General features: G+C 36.7%; 1 protein-coding gene and 1 long non-coding RNA gene across 7 annotated transcripts; both read left to right on the top strand.

The window, feature by feature from the left end:
• Positions 1-11222: 11222 nt before the first annotated feature.
• Positions 11223-15493, top strand: LOC145108854 (protein ALTERED PHOSPHATE STARVATION RESPONSE 1-like). The gene is made up of 4 exons (XM_079045942.1): positions 11223-12287; positions 13017-13201; positions 13709-13932; positions 14542-15493. The coding sequence occupies exons 1-4, from the start codon at positions 11573-11575 to the stop codon at positions 15290-15292; spliced, it is 1875 nt and encodes a 624-aa protein (XP_078902068.1). The 5' UTR covers positions 11223-11572; the 3' UTR covers positions 15293-15493.
• Positions 15494-16266: 773 nt separating this feature from the next.
• LOC145108853 (uncharacterized) lies at positions 16267-20512 on the top strand. 6 transcript variants are annotated; one of them, XR_013708600.1, is made up of 6 exons: positions 16267-16812; positions 17040-17084; positions 17497-17810; positions 18105-18233; positions 18691-18740; positions 18908-20512. It is a non-coding gene; the product is annotated as an uncharacterized LOC145108853 (long non-coding RNA). The 6 variants fall into 6 exon arrangements; XR_013708598.1 differs by having other exon boundaries at positions 17040-17233; XR_013708597.1 differs by having other exon boundaries at positions 17040-17589; positions 17675-17810.
• Positions 20513-23393: the final 2881 nt, after the last annotated feature.

Below are 23393 nucleotides of genomic sequence, written 5' to 3'. Positions count from 1 at the left end.
AGGATGTGTGCTTTCCGCTTCATCTCTTATTCCTTGTTTGGTTGTGGGCTTAGAGCAGATTCACCCAGCCTACTATCTATTCGATCTTAGCTATATATATGTTCCGTATACACCAAGTAATCATAAGGGGTACCAAGTATGGGTCAGGTCATAGGACACTAATTCAATGCACCGTTTTCTAGTACAAAACATACTTTTCAAATAGAACATTTGGTATACAAAACTAGAAACTTACCAGTAAAGGGTTTAATCCATTTTATTAAACCAGTATAACTTAAAGGACCTTAGGTGGTTAATCCTATAATACCTTAGTTTATACATTAAGGTTATATATAATTAATACCCGATAGGTAGTTAGATGTGTGCTTTCCGCCTCATTTCCTGTTCCTTGTTTGGTTGTGGGCTTAGGGCAGATTCACACAATCAACTATCTGTTCGATATTAGATTGTATATAGCTAGTATAAACTAAGTGATTATAGAAGGAACCATTGTGGTTACCATTTTTACTAAAAGAAATAAGGGTTTTCTAAAGAATGTTTTCATCAAATATAAAGGAACTATTACAGTTAACTCCATGAGTACCAAGTGAATACGCCAGGGTTATATACAACGATGATCTAACAACCAATGGGATGTGTGCCTTCCGCCTCATTTCATGTTCCTTGTTTGGTTGTGGGCTTAGGGCAGATACACACAACTGATTGTTTGTTTACTCTGGGTTTTATATAACTTGTATCCATTTAGTACTCATAGAAAGGATTGTAGAGTCATTTTTACTTATCTTTCATCAAAGCAGGAAATATAGGATTTTCTGGAGGAACAGGCGAACTTTTCTAAACAGAACTTACAACTTACTACAACTTTCTTACAACTTACATACATCACTAAAATCTTATGATATCACCAGCTTAAATGCTGATCTACTCTTTCAAAATAACTTGTATTCTCAGGAGACCAGTAGACATGTACGCGCACTGGGATTCAGAAGATGGAGCAGTATAGCTTCATGTCTTATTTTGTTATTTACTTTGTAGACTATGTTACGTGAACCACATACTTTGTAAACACTTTCTTTCTAATGAAATGGTTGTTTATTACTTTGATTACTATGATGCATGTCTTGTGATACTAAACATTACGTCCTCCACCCCAGAACGTTTTCGTCGTTACGGTTTTGGGGTGTGACACTTCTATATGGATAAAGTTGGAAACTTTATCCATTAAGACCTTGAATCGATGGAATTACGAAAGTTTTAGTTCTTCTCTGAAGGAATTAAGAACTTAATGAGAAACTTGTTTGGACGTTGGGAGAGGCGCCATATAAAGGGTCACGACACACATCTTGAAGCCAGTCTCTACTGTTTTGTCATCTTGTGGGGCATGGAGTGCCTAGTCTTGGTTGTGGCATACCCTATTGACTTTGACTTTTTGACAAGTTTGACTTTTGGTCAAACATTGAGTATTTGAGCCATATGTTAAGGTTTGATCTCTGATTGCTATTTAGGTAGGTCGTGTTAGCTGATTCGGTTACAGAGGTTGTGGTTGAGTTATGTTGCTAGACTCAGGTGATTTTTCTCATCGTATTAGATATGACATTATTGGATCCACTGTGTATGGGATGCATGTGTTATATGATGATATGTGACAACTCGAAACTTTTATCATGTACAATTGATCTTTAATTCAATATTAAACTCGATTTTATCACCATTTTACGCTATTTAAGGGTCTGTTTAAGTGTTCCAAACGATATGTTGACTCATTCCTAATCTCATTCCCAACTGTACTCAAGCTTAGAACACTTAAACGGACCCTTAAATAGCGTAAAATGGTGATAAAATCGAGTTTAATATTGATTTAAAGATCAATTGTACAAGATAAAAGTTTCGGGTTGTCACATCATCCCCCCGTTAGAGGGAATTTCGTCCTGAAATTTGAACATAGAATACAAATCATGAATTAGGAAAGAGATGAGGATGTTTCTGGTTCATCTGATCTTCGCGCTCTCAAGTGAATTCAGGTCCCCGCTTGGCATTCCAACGAACCTTCACTATCGGGATGCGACTTTGTTTCGTTCGTTTAATCTCTCTATCCATGATTTCGATTGGTTCTTCCACAAAGTTTAGATTCTCGTTGATTCAATCTCATCGAGAGGGATAGCAAGAGTCTCATCGGATAAGCACTTCTTAAGGTTCGAGACGTGGAAGACGGGATGAATGTTACTAAGCTCTTGCGGTAATCGGAGTTTGTAGGCTACGGGACCGATCCTGGCAAGGATCTCGAACGGTCCTATGTACCTCGGGTTTAGCTTTCCACGCTTTCCGAAGCGTATCATGCCTTTCCAGGGTGAGACTTTTAGCAGGACACGGTCTCCAACCTGGAATTCCAAGGGTTTTCGTCATTTATCGGCGTAGCTCTTTTGTCTATCGCGATAGGCCTTAAGTCGTTCTCGGATTTGTATAATCTTTTCGGTGGTTTCGCGGATGATTTCTAGACCAGTGAGAGTGCTGTCAAGGACTTGTCCCTTGGCTAGCTGCGTGTCGCCCACCTCAGCCCAGCACAGAGGGGATCTGCACTTGCGGCCATAGAGAGCTTCGAAAGGCGCAGCCTTGATGCTGGTATGGTAACTGTTGTTGTAGGAAAATTCAACCAAAGGAAGATGAGTGTCCCATGACGCGCTGAAATCGATGACGTAGGCTCTCAACATATCTTCCAATGTCTGAATTGTTCTCTCACTCTGTCCATCAGTCTGAGGGTGGTAAGTTGTGCTCATATCCAGCTTAGTTCCAAGAGCCTTCTGTAGTGACTGCCAGAACCTCGAAGTGAACCTGCTATCTCGATCAAAGATAATGGATACAGGTACACCGTGTAGTCGAACTATCCCTTGGATGTAGATTCGTGTGAGTCTCTCCATTTTGAAATTTTCCTTGATTGGTAGGAAGTGAGCGGATTTAGTTAGTCGGTCAACTATTACTCAGATGGCGTCGTGCCCACTCGGAGACTTGGGTAATTTGGTGATGAAATCCATAGTGATCCTCTCCCACTTCCATTCGGGTATTTCTGGTTGTTGGAGTAGACCTGAGGGTTTTTGATATTCGACCTTCACCTTGGCGCAAGTCAGACACTTGCCCACGAAGGTAGCGATTTCTGCTTTCATGTTCGGCCACCAATACAGTTTCTTGAGATCGAGGTACATCTTGTCCGAACCTGGTTGAACGGAGTATCTGGTCTTGTGAGCTTCGTTCATTACAACCTTTCTGTAACCACCGAACTTTGGGGTCCAGATCCGGTCCATGAAATAATAGACTCCGTCTCCCTTGATCTCTAGGTTCTTTTCCATTCCTCTCAAGGCTTCACCCGACATGTTCTCTGGTCTTAAGGCTTCCAACTGAGCCTCCTTGATTTGCGCGGATAAATAGGAATGGATAGTCATGGTCAGTGCCTTCACTTTACGACCTGAGTACTCCTTCCGGCTGAGGGCATCTGCTATCACATTGGCCCTGCCGGGATGGTAGCAGATTTCACACTCGTAATCGCTGAGTAACTCAACCCATCGCCGTTGTCTCATGTTCAGCTCCTTCTGGTCGAAGATATGCTGCATACTTTTATGGTCAGCAAAGATAGTGCACTTGGTTCCGTAGAGATAATGTCTCCATATTTTCAACGCGAAGACCACTGCTCCCAATTCCAGGTCGTGTGTTGTGTAGTTGACTTCGTGTGCTTTCAGCTGTCTTGAGGCATAAGCAATGACTTTTCCCCGTTGCATGAGCACACAGCCCAGGCCCTGATTGGATGCATCACAGTAGACAACGAAGTCCTCCGTCCCTTCGGGCAGAGACAAGATAGGTGCGCTGCATAGGGCCCGCTTCAACGTTTGGAACGCAGTGTCTTGCTTTTCACTCCAACAAAAGGGTACGCCTTTCTGAGTTAGAGTGGTTAAGGGTTTGGCAATTCTGGAGAAATTCTGGATAAATCTACGATAATAGCCAGCGAGACCCAAGAATTGACGGATTTCTGTGGGCGTCTTTGGTGCTGACCAGTTCTCTATCGCCTTGATTTTGGAGGGGTCCACGTGTATGCCTTCCTCGCTTACCACGTGACCTAGGAAGGTTACTTTTCAAATCCAGAATTCGCACTTGGAGAATTTCGCGTAAAGTTTCTCCGTCCTTAAGGTTTCCAGCACCGATCTCAAGTGCTGTCAATGATTTTCTTCACTTCTGGAATAGACAAGTATATCGTCGATGAAGACGATGACGAACTTGTCCAGGAAAGGACGGCACACCCGGTTCATCAGGTCCATGAACACAGCCGGTGCGTTGGTTAGACCGAAGGGCATAACTACGAACTCATAGTGACCATATCAAGTCCGAAATGTTGTTTTAGGAACATCACTCCCATAGACTCGTAGTTGATGGTACCCTGATCTTAAATCTATTTTCGAGAAGTAGCTGGCTCCCTGAAGTTGATCGAAGAGGTCGTCGATTCGAGGAAGAGGGTAACGGTTTTTGACTGTGAGTTTGTTCAGCTCTCGATAATCGATACACATCCGAAAGGATCCATCCTTCTTTTTCACGAACAAGATCGGGGCTCCCCAGGGTGAGGAACTCGGTCTGATGAATCCTTTGCTGAGCAGCTCATTGAGCTGACTAGATAGCTCCTGCATTTCTGCTGGTGCTAAGCGATATGGAGATTTGGCTACGGGGGTAGCTCCGGGGACTAAGTCGATATGAAACTCGACTTGGCGTTCAGGAGGGATTCCCGGGAGATCTTCAGGAAAAACATCGGTAAATTTGCAGACTTCGGGGATGCTCTCGAGGTCTTTAACTTCCTGCTTCTCGTTAATGACGTGGGCTAGGAATGCATAACACTCCTTCCGCAGGAGTTTCTGGGCTTTGATGCACGAAATGATGCGAAGGTTTGTGCTAAGTTTATCGCCATAAATTATGAGGGTTTTATCAGAGGAGAGGTTGAGACGGATGGCTTTTTCGAAACAAAGGATATCAGCACGATTGGGGCTCAACCAATCCATGCCGATGATGACATCAAAGCTTTTTACAGAGACTGGCATAAGATCGATGGGAAATGAATGGTCGTTCAGAGTAAGGATACAACCCACAAATATGTCATTAGTGCTCTCTTTCTCACCGTTAGCCATTTCGACGGTAAACATTTCGGTTAATGGTTGGGATTTGTGTTTAAGAAAATGCTTGAATGCATGACTAACAAAACTTCTTTCAGCACCAGAATCGAAAAGAATGCATGCATAAGAGTTGTCAAGGAGAAACGTACCCATCACAACGGTAGGGTCAGCCACGGCCTCCTCTTGCCCCATAGATAGTATTATCCCCGTGCCACCTGCTGTAGTTGCCTTGGGACAGTTTCTCTTATAGTGCCCGACCTCTCCATAATTATAACAGGCTTGGCCGACACCAGCTCCAGATGTCTGAGTGGTAGGTTGGACTGGGTTTCTGCAGTATCGGGTCGTGTGTCCCTTCCTTCCACAGTTGTTGCAATTTAAATCACGGCAAGGTCCGTGATGATGCAAGGTACACTTGTTGCATAGAGGTAGTTTCCCTGAATAACCACTGGTAGGAGCTTGGGTGGTTGGAACAGTAGTAGGAGTAGCAGTAGGAGTAGTGGCAGCGTGGACTGCCACTGTTTGCTGTTTCTTTGAGGGCTCCTGCGAGGATTGTCCCTTCCGCTGCTTCCAGAACTTTCTTTTCTCACCACTTCCTTTTGCTGGCTCAGGAGCGGCCGTTACAATGTCTAGATCAACTCCGTGATCTATGAGGGTTTGCGCCAGACACTTAGCGCTGTCAAAGGTGTTTGGCCTAGCAGCCAAAACATTTCCTTTGGTTGGCTGGGTCAATCCCCAAATGTATATTTCAACTTTTTTGCTTTCCGGGGTGACCATCCCCGGGCAGAGAAGCGCTAGGTCTTCAAACCTAGATGTGTAGGCGGCAATGTCAGAACCCTTCATCTTTAGGTTCCAGAGTTCGTGCTCCAGTTTCTGCATTTCGCCCCGAGGGCAGTACTCAGCAAGCATGAGCTCTTTCAAGCTCTCCCAACCCATAGCATTTGCTATTGGCAAGGTTAGGGACTTGACCCGGCCATTCCACCAGGTCAATGCTTTGTTGGTGAAAGTACAAGCGGCGAATTTCACCTTGTTAGCTTCGGAACAAGAGCAGATTTCGAAGATGGATTCAATCTTTTCAAACCATCGAGTCAGGGCAATAACACCTCCAGTGCCGTCGAAGGATGTGGGCTTCGCATTCATGAAGTCCTTATAAGAGCACTCCTTCTGGTGTCCCTGACCACCTTCATGATTTTGGGGGTGCGTACCACCTCCCTGCCCACCACACCCGCCAGAATTAACTTGTGTCATTGCGGCAGCCACAGCAGCAGTAACAGCTGCTTGGAACATAACGGGATCGAACTGAGGGGGCGGTGGTGGTGGTGGAGTGTCGTTGTTCCTTCTGATAGGTCTTCTTCGGGGAGGCATCTTGTTCTAAAAAAAATCAGGAAGAAGAGGGTGGTAAGTCCTCTGAATCGAACCAAGAGATATGAAGCAAGAATATATCTCATTCTGATAATAAAGTGTTCTACCAAGCGATAAGCAAAGGAAAGTTACTAATGCAAGTAAGTTATCGCTAAGAAACGAATAGGTAGCAACATTAGGAATGAATTTCTACAATGTATTCGGCTCTGACTAAAATACTCCTATAGTACTTTAAGTTGTATGGATACCGGGTAAGTTTTAGGCTTGTTGCAACACCAAAGTCACTCCCAAGCACATGTTGGTCATGTCTCGAATGAATATAGTTGATCAGGCTATATTGACCCTAGACATGATTACATAACTGCCCAGGTTTAACCGCAGTGTTCAACATCCAAAATACTTTTGTTTTGTTCTACTCAAGACACGGATTCTGGTACTCGGGTATACTTGTATATTCTTTGTAAAAATACTTTAAAAGTATACTTTTAATTCAGAGCACTTTAGCCCCTTAGTGTTTATAGTTGTATACCATGTAAGGTTCGGTATACTTAGTTCACTATAAACAATAGCTCTGATACCAATCTGTCACACCCTGAAACCGATGGCGGAAACGTTCCGGGGCGGAGGACGTCATGCGTAGTATCACAACAGTTGTATCATAGTAAGCGAAGTAAACACAACCATTACATTATAATATGAGTAATTACATTGTTCAAAAACATGATTTATACATAACAGTATATAACAAAAGTAAAAGACGTGAATCCGAAAACGCTCCGTCTTCTCCAAAGGTTGGCAGGAGTACCTGTCTATTGATGTCCTGAGAATACAAGCAGTTTTAGAAAAATATTAGCATAAAGCTGGTGAGTTCATAAGCATTCAGTTTTAGAGAAAAACGTTCTTTGATTCTTTTGAAAAGTGTTCCTCAAAAAAATCCTGTATTTTCTTATGGAAGGTAGTGTTGAGAGAGTAACTATTAGTAGAAGATAAACCATCTGTTTTAGAAAACGTGTTATCCGTACTAGAGGTAGAGATGCCAGTTTAGAAATCCCTGAATACCATCTGTATAAATATAAGTAGTTTTATTACCGGGGGGGGGGGGGGGGGGGAATACAAGCCAAACTCAAAGTATTTTGTTAAGTTTTAAACTTATTAACGCAGTCCAACGATTTCCACGTTAATAACATATTCGGATGTTTTATCCCTTTTTGTAATATGTTGAGCATAAGGGAAACTACTATTTTGGAAATCTAACTTCATAGCTTTCAGAAAGGTTTTTACAAAGCAGCTCTATATCAACTCTAATAAACTATAACGGGTATAGTTTGGGATAACCCTCTAGGCAATCTCTACTTAATCAGATTTCATAAATGAACATATATAAACTATGACAGATTTAGTTTATGTTATATGTCTTCTCAGAAGTATAAAGTACATTTATTCAAGGATAATTATTGTTTTATACTAATTTCTCGCTAGTAAACTAGATTATACAGAATTGTGAGGCGCTACTTCAATACTGTATCCTTAGGTGTATAGTGATAAATCATTTTAGTATAACCAGAGTCTCCTGGAGGGAGAGCGTAAGATTTGTGAATAGATCTATTCAGGACTGACAATCCCACACCTGAACTGCTAGCTACAGTTAGGCGGGCACGCCTGGGGTGAACAAATGTCATTTAGCTTAACGCCTAAAGAACGTTATAAAGGTCTCTCGGTCATATCAAGTATGGTTATACGACTCGCAAATAAGTATAAACTAACTTTGTTTACGAACTCTACCCTTCATGAGTTTTATTTTGAGTAATAAAACTACTTATATTTATACAGATGGTATTCAGGGATTTCTAAACTGGCATCTCTACCTCTAGTACGGATAACACGTTTTCTAAAACTGATGGTTTATCTTCTACTAATAGTTACTCTCTCAACACTACCTTCAATAAGAAAATACAGGATTTTTTTGAGGAACACTTTTCAAAAGAATCAAAGAACGTTTTTCTCTAAAACTGAATGCTTATGAACTCACCAGCTTTATGCTGATATTTTTCTAAAACTGCTTGTATTCTCAGGACATCAATAGACAGGTACTCCTGCCAACTTTTGGAGAAGACGGAGCGTTTTCGGATTCACGTCTTTTACTTTTGTTATATACTGTTATGTATAAATCATGTTTTTGAACAATGTAATTACTCATATTATAATGTAATGGTTGTGTTTACTTCGCTTACTATGATACAACTGTTGTGATACTACGCATGACGTCCTCCGCCCCGGAACGTTTCCGCCATCGGTTTCGGGGTGTGACATGATATGATTATATGCTAGACTAGTAGGGTCTTTCTTGCTGCTTTTATGTTTACATGCTATGTTTGGGATGATGATGATACTAGTGTCATATCGTGAGTCTACATGCCCATTTGGATTACGACAATATCAATATTGTACCGTGAGTATATATGTCTGTTTGGATGATGACAAATGATGGCAATACTGGTGTTATGTTGTGATCCTATAGGTCCGTTTGGGTGATTTCAATATCGGTGTCGTACCTATCCTGTAGGTCTGAGGGACGATGACGAAAGCTCACATGTCCATTATGATATGCATAGTTATTATAATGATGTATGTGGTATTTTGGGGAACTCACTTAGCTTAGTGACTATGCTTTAAAGTTTAAAGGTTTTTCAGGCTGCTCTCTTGATTATGGAAATGACCCAACATGACTGTACAACATCTGCCTCTAATATGATTTATGATTTGAGTCTTTCGGTGATTTTATGATAATTCTGATACATTGTTTCATGACTTGGTTTTTGTGATAGTAAACTATTGGTATTTCCACCTTTTATAAAAATGGTTATTTTACTTATGTTTTTAAAAAAGAAAATTTTGGTTTGAAATTTAGGACATCAGAAGTTGGTATTAGAGCCTTGGTTTAAGGGATTCAGATAAACATTCATGTGATTACAAACTCAAATTAGTGTCTGAGAGTTTTTATAAACTTCTTTCTTTAAAAAAAGAATTTTTTATAAAAAGGAAAGAAGATGTGATGCGTACAGTCAGACGGAGCTCAGAGAGGAAAACGAGTTTCAATATATCCATAGTTGCTATATTTGTAGATATGTGAACTATTAGAAATGCATGCTAGTATGTAGGTTAAGGATATTTCAGGAATTGCATGTTAGAATTATCTGATGTTTAATTTCTTGCTATATGTTATTTGAAGTTCACGTGTGTGTTAATTAGTTGATAAGTGAATGCTTTAGAGTTGTACATAATTAGCATTGTATAGCCTTAGAATGCTTGATTTAACCTTACTTCATGTTCATTTTTTAGTTGTGGGCTTAGTGTAGAATCACTTATTCGACTATCTATCTAATCTTTGATTACATACGACTTTCATTCACGAGGCGATTATCGACGTTAACAGTGACTTGTAGTGGTACGAGAGCGAGAATAACATGAATCCTAGATGTAGAGTCTAGAAGATTAGTGGTATGTGCTTGTATAGACACATACACGTGTAACATGACGCATAGTAATGGTCATTTGGGGTGACTTAGAACTTTGGGTTAGTATTATGAATTCATTTTGATTTGTTTAGTGGTTCTGGGTTGGGCCCAAATGGCAATGATGAATCGTATCTAAGTGGTGCAGACCAGCGTAAGTTGGTTGATTATGAGGTCTCCAGGGCCTTGTTCAAGGTGGTGTCGTCTTTGGTCGTGAGATTTAAGGAGGAGGTGACCGAGATGATCGACATGAGGATTTCAACCTTCGTTAGAGCTAATCAACTCGTTCATTAAAATCATATCAATAATGTTCAATTCAGACGACTTCAAGTAAACATGTTGCTTCTATAAACGAACAACACATCCTTTGAACTTCAATCCATTAATATCACCATTCAAGTCACTAATCAACTCATATTCTGAACCCGTCTCAAACACTACAATAATTCCAACAGTTATACCTAACACATCAAATATATCTAAATTGATATACACCCACGTCCCATTTATACAGACAACAAACAATAATTAACATCCTAGATTAATAAGCAGGAAACTGAACAATCAAAAATGGCCGCCAGAATAGCCCGTAATCGCAACACACCAAAGAGTCTCCCAATCGAATGACACGTAGAAAACAACAGTTTACCGTAGTCTGATTTTCACAAATAGTGACAAATTAGACATGTTATATGACCTTAGAATGCAGCGTTTTCGACAACTTAACAATATATTTCTTAAGTTATATGAATATATTTATTGAATAAATACTAAATTAAGCACAAGTATTTTACATAATTGCTTTTATGTAACATCCAATATCCTTCGTTTTGAATATTTTTATAAATATGACTTAGGTCAATTATTCAGTTATATTATTAAAAACATTTTAAGCAAATTTTATTTATTTAAAATGTTATTTTTTGAGACGCTTTGAATTTAAACCTTAAAACAGAAATGAAAGTAAATTTTATTACTTCGGTTTAAATGTTTCCAACATTCCATATATGAACCAAAAAAGTCCGTTGAAATTTTCGTATACCGAAACTACCCCTCGAACTCCACAACTCACCCTTGCCTTTTCTCATGCACTTTTTTGTTCTCCAACAAACTCCAAACAGATAATCTCCGAACCATGCATGTGAGAAGACTTCAGGGACAATTTCGTCATTTAAAGTCCTCCAAACATAAATATGCCCACTGTTACCCTCCCCTCTCTCCCTGTTCTGTGCTTCTCAAGACTGTTTGTCTTTCTTCTCTCTTTCTCACACTCAAATCATCTAGAGAGAGAAACTGATCGATATATATAGAGAGAGAAAGTGTTTTCAGGGTTTTTACTTTGAAGTACTAAAAAAAAGAAATTGTCGCAGTGAAGACGAAAGCTTCTTTTATCAACCCTCTTTTTTATTTTTTGAAATATCAAGAATTTCGCAGATGAAAATTTTTTGAAACTTGAATTTGAAGTTTTTCTACAAAAATCAAGAAATGCCCAGATGGGATTCTATTGAAAAATCGAAAAGTTGTTTTCTTGATTTGAATTTTTGGGGAAATTAGATAGAAATGGGGTGTTATTATTCAAGATTAGAGAGGGAAGAAATGGTTTCAAGATGTAAAGCCAGAAAAAGATATATGAAACAATTTGTAAAAGCAAGAAATGCTTTTTCCGCTTCTCACTCCATGTATTTAAGGTCTTTAAGGAACACCGGCGCCGCCCTCCTCCAGTTCGCCACCGCCGAGTCGCCGCTCCACTTGCCACCAGTTCTCCCTTCGTCTTCTCCTCCAACACCACCCGCGCCGCTGCCTCCTCCTCCTCCTCCGCCACCCATGAGTCCATCTTCGGAAGTATGGACAACATCAACCACCAACACCTCCTCGACTCCCCTTCCGCCGCCGCCGCCTCCCCCTCCTCCTCCATCATCTACATGGGATTTCTGGGACCCGTTCATGCCGATGTCCGAGAGGACAGAGACGATGCGCGATGACGAATGGGAGGATATGTCTACCAACGCCGCGTCGGAGACGGTGGTGACGACCACCACTGTTGGGTCCGCAAGCGTAGCTGCGCCGCCGTCTGCTGTTAGTGGGTTTTCTAAAATTACTGTTTCCAACGCCACACAAAACGGGATGCCGGTGGTTGTATCGAGTAAAAGCAAGGATTTGTTGGAGATTATTAAAGAATTGGATGAGTATTTTCTCCGGGCGGCGGATTCCGGCGGAAAACTGTCGGCTTTGTTGGAGGTTCCGACTTGCTCCTTTCCTAACGAAACACCCTCAGGTAATCCCATAATTCAAATAAATAATTTTCAATTAAATAGCTTTAAAGTTTATTTTCCACGAAATGTACAATTGAAATTGCTTTGCATACAAGTTTTCATTGCATGATTCTTCTGAATTAGCTGATGTCAGCTCTAGAAAAGGCGTTACGATATTATCATGGCAATTTGATGAATATAGAAATTCTATGGTCAAACTTTTCATTTATTTGTATACTATTTATTACAAAATTATTGTTTCTTTTCTAGATTAGGCATAATAAGTTTAAAAACCTACCCAATTCTACTATTGTATGTTCAAATTATTTTCGCAAAATCTATCAAATTGTAGTATTGCATGTTCCAATTATTTGAATTATTTTTGCAAAATCTACCAAATAATAGCATTAAACTTTCAATTATGCGTTTCAAAATCTACCCGGTTATAACCTTTAAAATTGCTTTGTTATTTGGTTAACATTGCTATAATTTGATACATTCTCCAAATTACAATTTTGTAATAAATATATACAAAAAGTAGCATAAACTTTTTTTTTCTTATTAAGGCATTACAAAAAATTGTCACAATTATAACATTGTACTTTTTTTTTGTTAGGACATCACAATGATAAAATTTTCAAAGTACAATGCTCTAATAAGAAGAAATAAAAGCAGGATTCTAAAATAAACAAATCAACAAAAGGACATTAGCTATTTCTTGCATTTTTAACCCTTGATGTTATGGTTTATAGGTAAAATTCATGGGTATGGGTTAAATTTAAACCCGTTTTTGTGCTCATGGAGCTCAAGCGGGAGGTCTATGAAGTTTAATTGCGATGGAATGACTGCAGTTGATGGTATACATATCCCCGGAAGTCATCGTTCTACGGTTGAGAGATTGTTTGAATGGGAAAAAAAGCTATTTGATGAGGTTAAGGTAAAGTTTCACTAGTGAAAAATGGTCCTTCAACTTTGAATTTATGCTTTTTTACTTTATTGGTATTTTATAAAGTTATTATAATAAAAACATAAATGACATATATTACAATCTAGTAATCTAATAAATTAAAAATTATATTACTTTTAGCAATATAATTATAAAAGTTATTGTAATAAAAGGTACGAGTCAAGTTTGTAAAAAGCTAATAAATATAAAGGTTGTTTTTTTATATGCATAAAAGTTCGAATTAGGATTTTTTGTGTTAAAAATGAGGCAATAGGTTGGAGAGGATCTAGTGTTTTGCATAATTTACTTTTGAAAATGCTATTCTTCACACAATGTAAATCAGGCAGTAGCCTCCTAGAGCACAGTATCGACATAGACTTGAAACCCGGAACCAAATAGTGGAAAAAAGTGATTATTATTATTATTATTTTTTTTCCATTTTTTAAAGTTTAGAGCTATAACGCTGGAATAAAATGTTGTTTATTTTTGTGGTTTTAGAATGCTGAGAGTTTGAAGATGGAGCATGAGAAGAAAGTGGAACATCTTAGGAAACTCGAGTTGAAGAGAGGCGATTACATGAAAACCGAGAAAGCAAAGAAAGAAGTCGAAAAATTGGAATCAAGAATTACGGTTTCGGGACAAGCAATCGAGTCAACATCACAGGAAATTGTTAAACTTAGAGAAACCGAGCTTTACCCACAGCTTGTTGAGCTTGTTAAAGGGTAAACCTCTCTCATATTCATTCCTTTGTTAATCTCATTTTTTTATTTTTAAATAAAATCTACTTTATGGTAGTTATAAACTGGAGGAAATACAAAAAAGCACAAATGCTTTCCTTGTTTCATCCATTCAGTCACTTTAACTATTTTTTGTACCGATTAAACCATTATACTTTTTTTTTACCCTATGTCATAACGTACTTTCTCCATTTCATCCATTTAGCCACCAAAATATTATTTTATATCGATTTAATCATCAAAACTGTTATTATAAAATTGATAAAATCATAAAATAGTAAAAGTATGTTGTGTTTTTCTATATTTTGCCCCGAGTAATACAAACATTTTTCTCTACTTTGTACTTATAAATTATAGATTGAAAATTAATTACAATTTTTTTGTAACACTATAATTTATTACTTTTAAGGGTAATTTGTAAATAGACTTTTTGTGATTTCACATTTAATAGTTAGTTATTGGTCAAAAAGCAAGGACTAGGATTATGTGAAACCAGATATTCACTGTTGTAAGTAGTACTTTACAAAGTCTTTTTTAATTCTGTCCTTGTTTTTTTGACTTTTGTGCTCTTGTTCTTAATTTTGACTTCTACAGATTAATGTCAATGTGGAGAAGTTTATACGAAAGCCACCAAGTCCAAACACACATAGTCCAGCAGCTGAAGTACATCACCACCGCCGCCCCATCAACCGCCACCACCACCGAAATCCACCGCCAGTCAACTCTCCAACTCGAGCTTGAAGTCAAACGATGGCACCTCTCTTTCTGCAACCTAATAAAAAGTCAACGAGACTACATCCAATCATTGACCGGATGGCTTCGCCTTAGTCTTTTCCAATTCACCAAAAACTCATCTTCCCAAAACAAACAAGACTCCGCAATCTACACCCTTTGTGAAGAATGGCAACTTGCAGTCGATAATGCCCCTGACAAAGTCGCCTCAGAGGGCATCAACTCCCTTTTAAGTGTAGTTTATGCGATTGTGGTGCAACAAGGCGATGAGATGAAGGAGAAGAGGAGGGCAGATTTGTCTTTTAGGGAGGTTGAGAAGAAAACGGCGGAGCTTCGGGGTTTGGAAAGTAAGTATGGGAGTGGTGATAGGGTTGTGGATAAACGGGCTAAAGTGGAGGTGTTGAGGGCAAAAGCGGAAGAAGAGAGGGGTAAATATGAGAAGACGAGAGGGGTAACAAGGGCAATGACATTGAATAATTTACAAATGGGGTTACCACATGTTTTTCAAGCTGTTACGGGGTTTGCTAATGTTTGGACACATGCTTTTGAATCGATTTGCAATCAAGCGAAAGTTTTGGAGGAGGTTCATGATGTGAAGAGGATAATGAATTAGGGTTTTGGATGTTGATGAGTTTATGTGAATAGAAAAATAGGGTTTTGAATCTTGAATTCTTGTGGGATTTTATGTTTTGTTTTGTTTTTTTTATGGGACTTTGTTTCTTTATTTGTTTCAAATGTGTTGATGTGTTGAATTAGTGGTGTTGTGATCCATTAGGGTATGGATTTTTTTGTTGCAATGATTTTGATTTTTTCACTTTTGGTATCATCATCATCATCATATAACAACACTTCATAGGCATTTTTAAATTTCAAAGTAATACCATAAAGCAAAAAGAGCTAAAAGCCAAAAAGATAAACAATATTATGTAAATGATTGAGTAATAACTTACAAGGGCTTGCTTACATAGAGTGGTCCCTCATGTGGTTGTAATTTGTAAAACTAAAAGGTACTACGAAAACATGGAATCCATATATATATATATATATATATATATATATATATATATATATATATAAAGGTTTAGGTTCTATGGAAAACAAAAAAACTCTAAAAAAACCCTAAAAATCATAAAAATGCATAAAAAAAATACTTAGAGATCACAAAAAAAATTTTGAATTTTTTTATCAAAAAATCGCAGCTTTCAACTTAAAATCGCTGAAATTTTTTTTGAAAAAAAAGAATTTTACAAAAAAAAAAAAATTGATTTTTTATTTTTTTTTCAGCGAAATTGTAAAAAAGGTTGCGATTTTTTGATAAAAAAATTCAAAAAAAAGTTTTGTAATATATAGGTATTTTTTTTATGCATTTTTATGATTTTTAGGGCTTTTTTGTTTTCCAAATGAACCCTTCCCTATATATATATATATTAAAAAGGACCAAAGTAAGGAATAGTGAACTACCTCATCTTTTGGCAGAAATGGTCCTTCTTCTATTGTCGTCTGTCTTCTTTTGGTTTTTTTTCCCGTTTTTGTGTTCTTTATGCCATTTTATGTTCTTTCTCTTTTTTTAATCTGACATGACACCGTACGTGGCTTCCTCCCTCTGTTTCCACAGCCAATCTAAATCAATAGAGATTTGATTGGTGTCGATCAGTCGGCTCTCCCAACAAAAGCCCTCATCCTCTCGAATCCTTCCATCAAAGTCGACTGCTCCACCGCCCATGCTCCAGCGATCGCAAATCCTTTTCTCACCTCGCTCTCTTCGGTCTCCGCGAACCCTAAATCCATACCACCACCATCTCTAGATACGCTTCGACCGCCACCGCCGTCTCCAGCTTCTCCGACACGCCCACACCAGCTCCACCACATCCTCATCAAATGCTCTCCAGTCTACAACGTGTCTTCCACCGGTTTTTCTCTCTAATCGAATGCATGCTTCTACTTGCGTTGTTCTTGCCTATGCTAGCTGCCGAACGCGCAAGAATTTACTTTACCCCACCAACTGATTAATCGAGAAGACCTTCACCGCTCATGTTCGTTCCAGATTTGGGGGTTAAGTACAGGGTCTGAAAAATCCTGGCCGTCGTCCTTCTCTCTTCACCATATCTCACTTCAGACCTAAAGTTTTTTAAGGTTTGTAAACTTCTGAAAATGTTGTTATGGAAGGATTCCTTTATCAACTAAGCCACAGTTGAAGCTATACAGATTAGTTTCCTTCCTAATCGTGTGAAATTAGTTATTCATTTGACTTTTAATTGATTTTTGGTTATATCTGTTTCGAGTAGTGGTTCCTGTTGGGTTGTTGTTTCTTTTTCTTTTCTTCTCGCAGACAACCATCTTTATATTTACTTTGTTTGTAGAAAGGATTGTGCCAGGAATCAAGTGAGGCCAAAGACATACCACAGGTATGTATTCATCCCTATTTTCTTTCAATTTTCAACATGTTGCCATAGTACTCCAATTTTCTTGACTTCTAAGGTCCTACCGGTTCCTAACATTTCTTAGACTCCTATCTGTTGTTTTGGATTTTGTTGCAGAGGCCAAGAGGATAAAGGTACGTGATCTCTTTTCCACTATTATTGTTATAATTAGTATACACGCACGTACATCTGGAGTGATGGTTCTTTATTTGGTTATTAGTGCTTCTTCTCTTGTGAGATGTGAGGTGTTAGGTGTGACAGTAGATAGATAAATGTTTGGTTGTTTTGTTATGTCAATTCAATTTACCAACATAAGGTCTTTTTTTTTTCTTTCATACATGATCAACTATAAAGTTTGTCGATTTATTATGCAATCAACTTTATTTTGAACTTACAGGGCATTTGACACCTCATGTATCTTGAAATAAGAAAAAAGATTGGAGAATGTTGGTGTTCATTCTATATTTTGCTGGGCAGATGATATGGAAGTGTACAGGCCACTTATGCTTTTACTTTTATACATTATAAGTTTTGAATAATAAGATTTTCTTACTATATCTGTTCTAAAATTGCAGACAAATCCAGACATTACCTGGTATTGTCAGAGGAGATGGTGAATTATGCTGCTGCATCTTTTGCTATGAAAGTAAATTATTTGTTACTTATGGCACATGAATCACCCTTCGCAAGGACTTCAGGCTCTTTTTCATGGTTTGTGATCATTCCTTTGTAATGTGTCAGTGGCACCTTAGTTTTTTAATTTCACAAACTTTAGCAATTACTTGGTTTTAATTTAAGAAAGTAAGCTGATGAAATTTCATCTTTTTCATTGTATTTTCCTTAGGAGTAGGTTAGTTTGTGGGTTCAAAATAAACATAAAAAATAGAAATGTTATTTAGTTAGAAGTCAAAATTTAGATATGAAATTGTTTGCTTTTGTCAATCGTCGATACTTTTAATGGTTGTTCAAGACAGCGACTAAGGTTAAAAATGGTTTCTGTTTTAGGGCTTTTCAAGAGGAACCCGTGAGACACAGTAGCGAGCATTGGTGAGGAATCGACATGGTATCAAGAGTTTTTCCCTGGAATCGACATGCTTTCAACGACACCCACCTCCACCGCTGCCCTCCGCCTAGGTAAGTTCCACTTCTGATTATCTAAAATCAAATTAAACTTAAAATTGTCTCCGAAATCTGTAGGAAAGGGTTTGGTTTTCTGATTTTCTAAGTTATTTTAAATCAATCTCACCTTCGTTTTCTGATGGTTTTTTTTTATTGAAGGAGAAAAAGGTTAGCATATTTAATTTACCATGGTGGTGATGCAATTATGGCTCATGTTGTTTGTCAATAACGGATTAACATGGAAAATGACAAAAAAAAAAAAAAGAACTGATAAAGAAGTTGTGAAGCACGTTCACTGTTTTTTTTTTTCATTTCTTAATTTCGATAGAGATATTGTAATATATTTTTCTTTTACTTCAACAAGGATACAAAAGATAAAAGATGGTTCATTGATCCATATTTACTTCCATGTGCAGTTTCCTTCTTTTTCAGATTTGACAAAGATTTATTGGTTGTGGAATCTGTTTTGCAGATCTTCAAATGTTAAATTCAACCAAAGCTGCATCGATTGCATCCTTAACTGTAAGAAACCAGGATATATATATATATATATATATATATATATATATATATATATATATATATATATATATATATATATATATTCCATTTTCAATTTATTTTTCTTACTTTTTTCTATGTCATATGGATCCATTATGGTTCACCCGCTTATTATTGGTGTGCAAAAGCATGGAACTCTACTTCATTGGAAATTACTTAATGCATTATTGGCTTCATCAGATCTGGTATTGTTTGGAAAAATGCTAAATGCGGTCAAATTTGGGCGTTTCTTAGAGATGAATTTCAGTTGACTTGGATATTTGTCGGTTTGGATTTCAAACTGACATATGTGGAGGTAAAATATGTTTCAATTTAGCTTTATTGTTTTATCGTTTTGCTGAGAAATTGCATTTGGTGACACTTCATTTTCTGTTTTGTTTTTAGCTGCATAATATTCATTTTCTTCAAGGGATCCTTCCATACATAAAATTAGTGATTTTTGCAGCCAAATATGAAAGCTATTAGTCGGCCAATCTGACTATCAACGTGGCTAAATCATCGTAGTTGTCAAAAGCGAAGTTGTCACTATAAAGACCCTATAGTTAAATTATAAGCTTAAAGTGAAATCGACTTGCACTTTTTAAAAAATTATTTGACTGGATTGTTGAAGTTTTATTTGAGATATTAACAAATAGTAAGAATGTATATAGTTGTGGGTGAGCGACTGAGCATTTGTATTGTGCAAATATAGGGGTTTCCATGAAAATGCTAACTCAGTACGGCTGGATGTAGTTTTACCGGTTGAACTTGATTTTATTATTGCTGGAACAACTCCAACAAGTAAGAAAACCGGTCAAATAATGGCTGAAAATTTTATTTTAGAAAAAATATTCACTTGTGTTTTACCTTGATCTCTTGCTTTCCAATACAAGTTCTCTGCTATATAGCTACTCAACTTTTGTTTGTTTTTCTACAATTACGATAATATATGCCTTTGTTGTCAATCTTCCCAAGGTATTCCGATCATTTTGTCCTTGACTATTTTCATTTTTTTGATAGAGATGAGCAGGGACTGTTTTTTCCATTTATGGCAATGCACTTTCATTTGTGCCTATTTTATCATTAGTTAATTCCAAACGAATTAAGGAATATCATTCGTTTGGAATCAACTAAAAGTCATCACAGATGACAGATGAATATATCGTATCAACTTTCAACCCCCGTGCCAAAAAAAAAAAAAAAAACAACAGCTATTAGACACCTATCTAACCCAAAATTTTCTCATTCATGGGTTCCATCAGTCTATATTTGGTATCGGTTATCTTAAAAGATGTCGAATTTAGTTCTAATGTTTATTTCTAATGTAATCTTCAGGCATTTATTTTATAGAAAACGAGTTTTGATTTAAGGAGAGTACCAACCTTCTGTATTTTTATTTCATTTCTTTTGCCTAAGGTGGAGGTTTGAGTTTTCTGGATGAAGCTTAGTTTTTTGAAATTTCTAATGTATTTCATTTGTTTTTTTTTAATTCCTATTCAGTGGTATACCTGTTTGCTTGCATTATGTGCCAGGGAAATTTTTCAGAAGAGACAATGAACCTTTTAAGGTGTGCATTTTCAAAGTCAAGCGCAAAGTGGCCAAAATGATCGGAGATGTCTAAATCTATCCCCGCAAAGCGGGGTTCCTCATCTAGTTTTTGTGAAGGAATAAGCAGTTTTCTGGAGTACATTATATAACTTGATTAATGTTTTTAAGTTAAATCTAAATAGCATTCTATAATTTGAAATTTTGAATACACGTCTGAATTTGTCTTCAACGTCACATTAATGTCATATATTGGATAAAAAGTAGTTAAGCGTTAGTTTTACAATCATTCAATATATAAAACAGATGTTACACTCGTATTTTACTTGGTATAAGTAGAGGATTAGCTGTGTGTTGTGTAAAAGTAAATTATAAAGGTAAAAAAAACAGATAAATATTGTTACTAAATAAGTAGGTATAGTTGATTGTCTAAAGATAATATATAACTTTTAAATAAAATAATTATTGAATAAAGTGATATATTTTGTTTTGACTTGAGAATCCAATGTCTTTTCTTCTTCATTATTTTACTAATTCCATTAACATTAATTCTATTAAATCACGGATATACAGTTTCTTGGTTGAACCTTAAAACCAGAAAATTCAGTTTTGGTATAAATTATTTTTACCATATCAAACTTTTAAAAAAATTGTAAATTTTACTATTTGAGCGATTGAACTCACTGTGTGAAATTCCGTATTTCAACCGATAGTCTTCCTATCATCATGCATCTCTTGAATTTTTAAAGATACACAAATTACATGAAAATATCTTGTTGAAACTCCCATTGTTTTTCTAGGAAAATTCCTTCAAGACTAATAGCTAGTATTCTCTGACTCTTCGGGAAATCATTAAAGTGATATTGATATTTTATTTAAATAAATAATATTGAAATTTAAAATTATAAATTGTATCATTTCGTTTAAACTTTAGAACCAAACTAAAACAAATTTGAATTGATTTTTCCAGCCACAATATCAGTATCGAATTCGGTTTAGTTTAATTTTCAATCTGGTATGAAAATTCTTCTAAATTAGAAATTGAACAAATAAACACCCTTACCTATTATAATGCGTATTAACAATTTATGCTTAGATATGATTACTAAAGAGTGATAGGGATGTATCCCCCAATTCCTTCCAACCCCACTCAAAATATCCAGCCTCCACACAAATCACCGGCAATCCAGAATTGCATGCAACTACCACCAACAAACCCACTAAATGTTGCTTAACGTTCAAATTAATTTGACCTTTGTTATTATCTCATCCATTGTACGTGCACTTTTTTTCTCCTACCTTTTCATTTAAGTTTTGATCATTTCCAATTGGATTTGTCATGTTCGGAAAGTTTTCACATTATAAAATTGTGACCGTAAAATTGGATTGGAAACGAAAGATTCCGGCAAATTGAAAGAGTTAGAAGTTTGAAACTGAAAAATACATATTTATATACCTATTCACAAGTTATATAAAGTTTGGAACATACTAATAAACTTAAAATAATATATAAACTTTAAATCTAACTATATAATCCTACATAACAAATGATGTATTGCTATCATTTTCCCGTTCTGTAGTGTAATTATTTGCTTCTCATCAACCACTTTTATGGGATGCAATGAAATCAAAACACAATGCATAAGAAAGTTCATATTTCTTGAAAAAAGAATTATATCATGGAGTGCAGAAATAACAAGTCACCGATATCTGGAGCTTTGTACGATATACGATCAGTTTTCGAGCTCAAGCTATGAATTTTGGGGCTCGATTTTTAGTAGAAACCATAATTTTTAATGCTATTCATTGAACTATTCAAGTAATATGTGACAATTGTTTTCTAGTGTCAGGAAAGATCGTAGAGTTGCACTCTTAGACACAAAATACCAATTTTAGAAAAAAAAAATTGGGATCAGATCGTTGTACGATCTCACGGCCCTACCTATGATTGTACGATCAAGATCAAGATCTTAACATTAAGTCCATTTTGTATATATATATATATATATATATATATATATATATATATATATATATATATATATATATATATATATAACTGAATTAGAGGGAACTAGAAACCCTATATCCAATAAAAACAATGTAACAAAAACATCACGTCATATGCATATAATATTATGAAGGAATAATGATCATTCCAAAAAGAAAAAAAAAAAACAAACTATGAAATTTTGCATGTGCACATATTTGTTAGCTAATTTTTGGTTATACCCCTCCAAACACACCGACGTGTAGGAGGGAATTTCCCTTGGGCAATTAGGAAATCTAAGAAGTTGCTTAGGGTTCAAGCAAATCGGGTTTTCTTAGAGATCAAGCAAGCCATATATATATATATATATATATATATATATATATATATATATATATATATATATATATATATATATATATATATATGACAAGCAGTTTTCGAGTAGCATGCTAATTAGAAGGACATAACAAGCCTTTATATATAGATATCAAATTTAAGGGTATCATGTATGAGATTGCATTACTAGGAACAATTGTAATGCAATTTTGAGTTATTTTATGCATTATAATAAGAGTTTGTATCCTTAATACTTGTGTTCATATATTAGTTTTATCAGTTGTTGTAACATCCGGATTTCCAGGTATTATGTTTGATCATGTTTTCTTTTTGTAAAAGAGAGGGACTCGACGAGTCGACGCTTGGACTCGTCGAGTAGGATCGCGTTTGCTGACTGGATTAATGAGCGGACTCGACGAGTCGGAAAGGGAGGACTCGACGAGTCCACATTGTAGGTTGAAACCCTAAATCCCCGGGCCTGAGCCCTATTTAAAGGACCTTATAGCCCTCTTGTGCGGCTACCTGTCCTGAGAGAGTGCCCCTTGAGAGCTTGAGCGGGTTGAGAGAGTGATAAGGCCATATTGATCGATTTTGGTGTGATTTAGCAAAGGAGAAGTTGTTTCCAGCAAGAGGAGGTCAAGGGAGCTGTGGATCCAGGGTTTTCAAGTTCAGATCTACACTATTGAGGTATCAAATCGAACTTCCTTCCTGTTTTGGGTTAAGATCTATGATCTAGGGTTTTCTATAACCTTTTAGGGCTT

Source organism: Lactuca virosa, chromosome 4 (genome assembly GCF_052849685.1).
Source record: "Lactuca virosa cultivar CGN04683 chromosome 4, Lactuca_virosa_CGN04683_v6, whole genome shotgun sequence".
In the NCBI taxonomy this organism is placed as follows: domain Eukaryota; kingdom Viridiplantae; phylum Streptophyta; class Magnoliopsida; order Asterales; family Asteraceae; genus Lactuca; species Lactuca virosa.
Note: the sequence above shows the minus strand (reverse complement) of the source record. Positions and strands in the feature narration are given on the sequence as shown.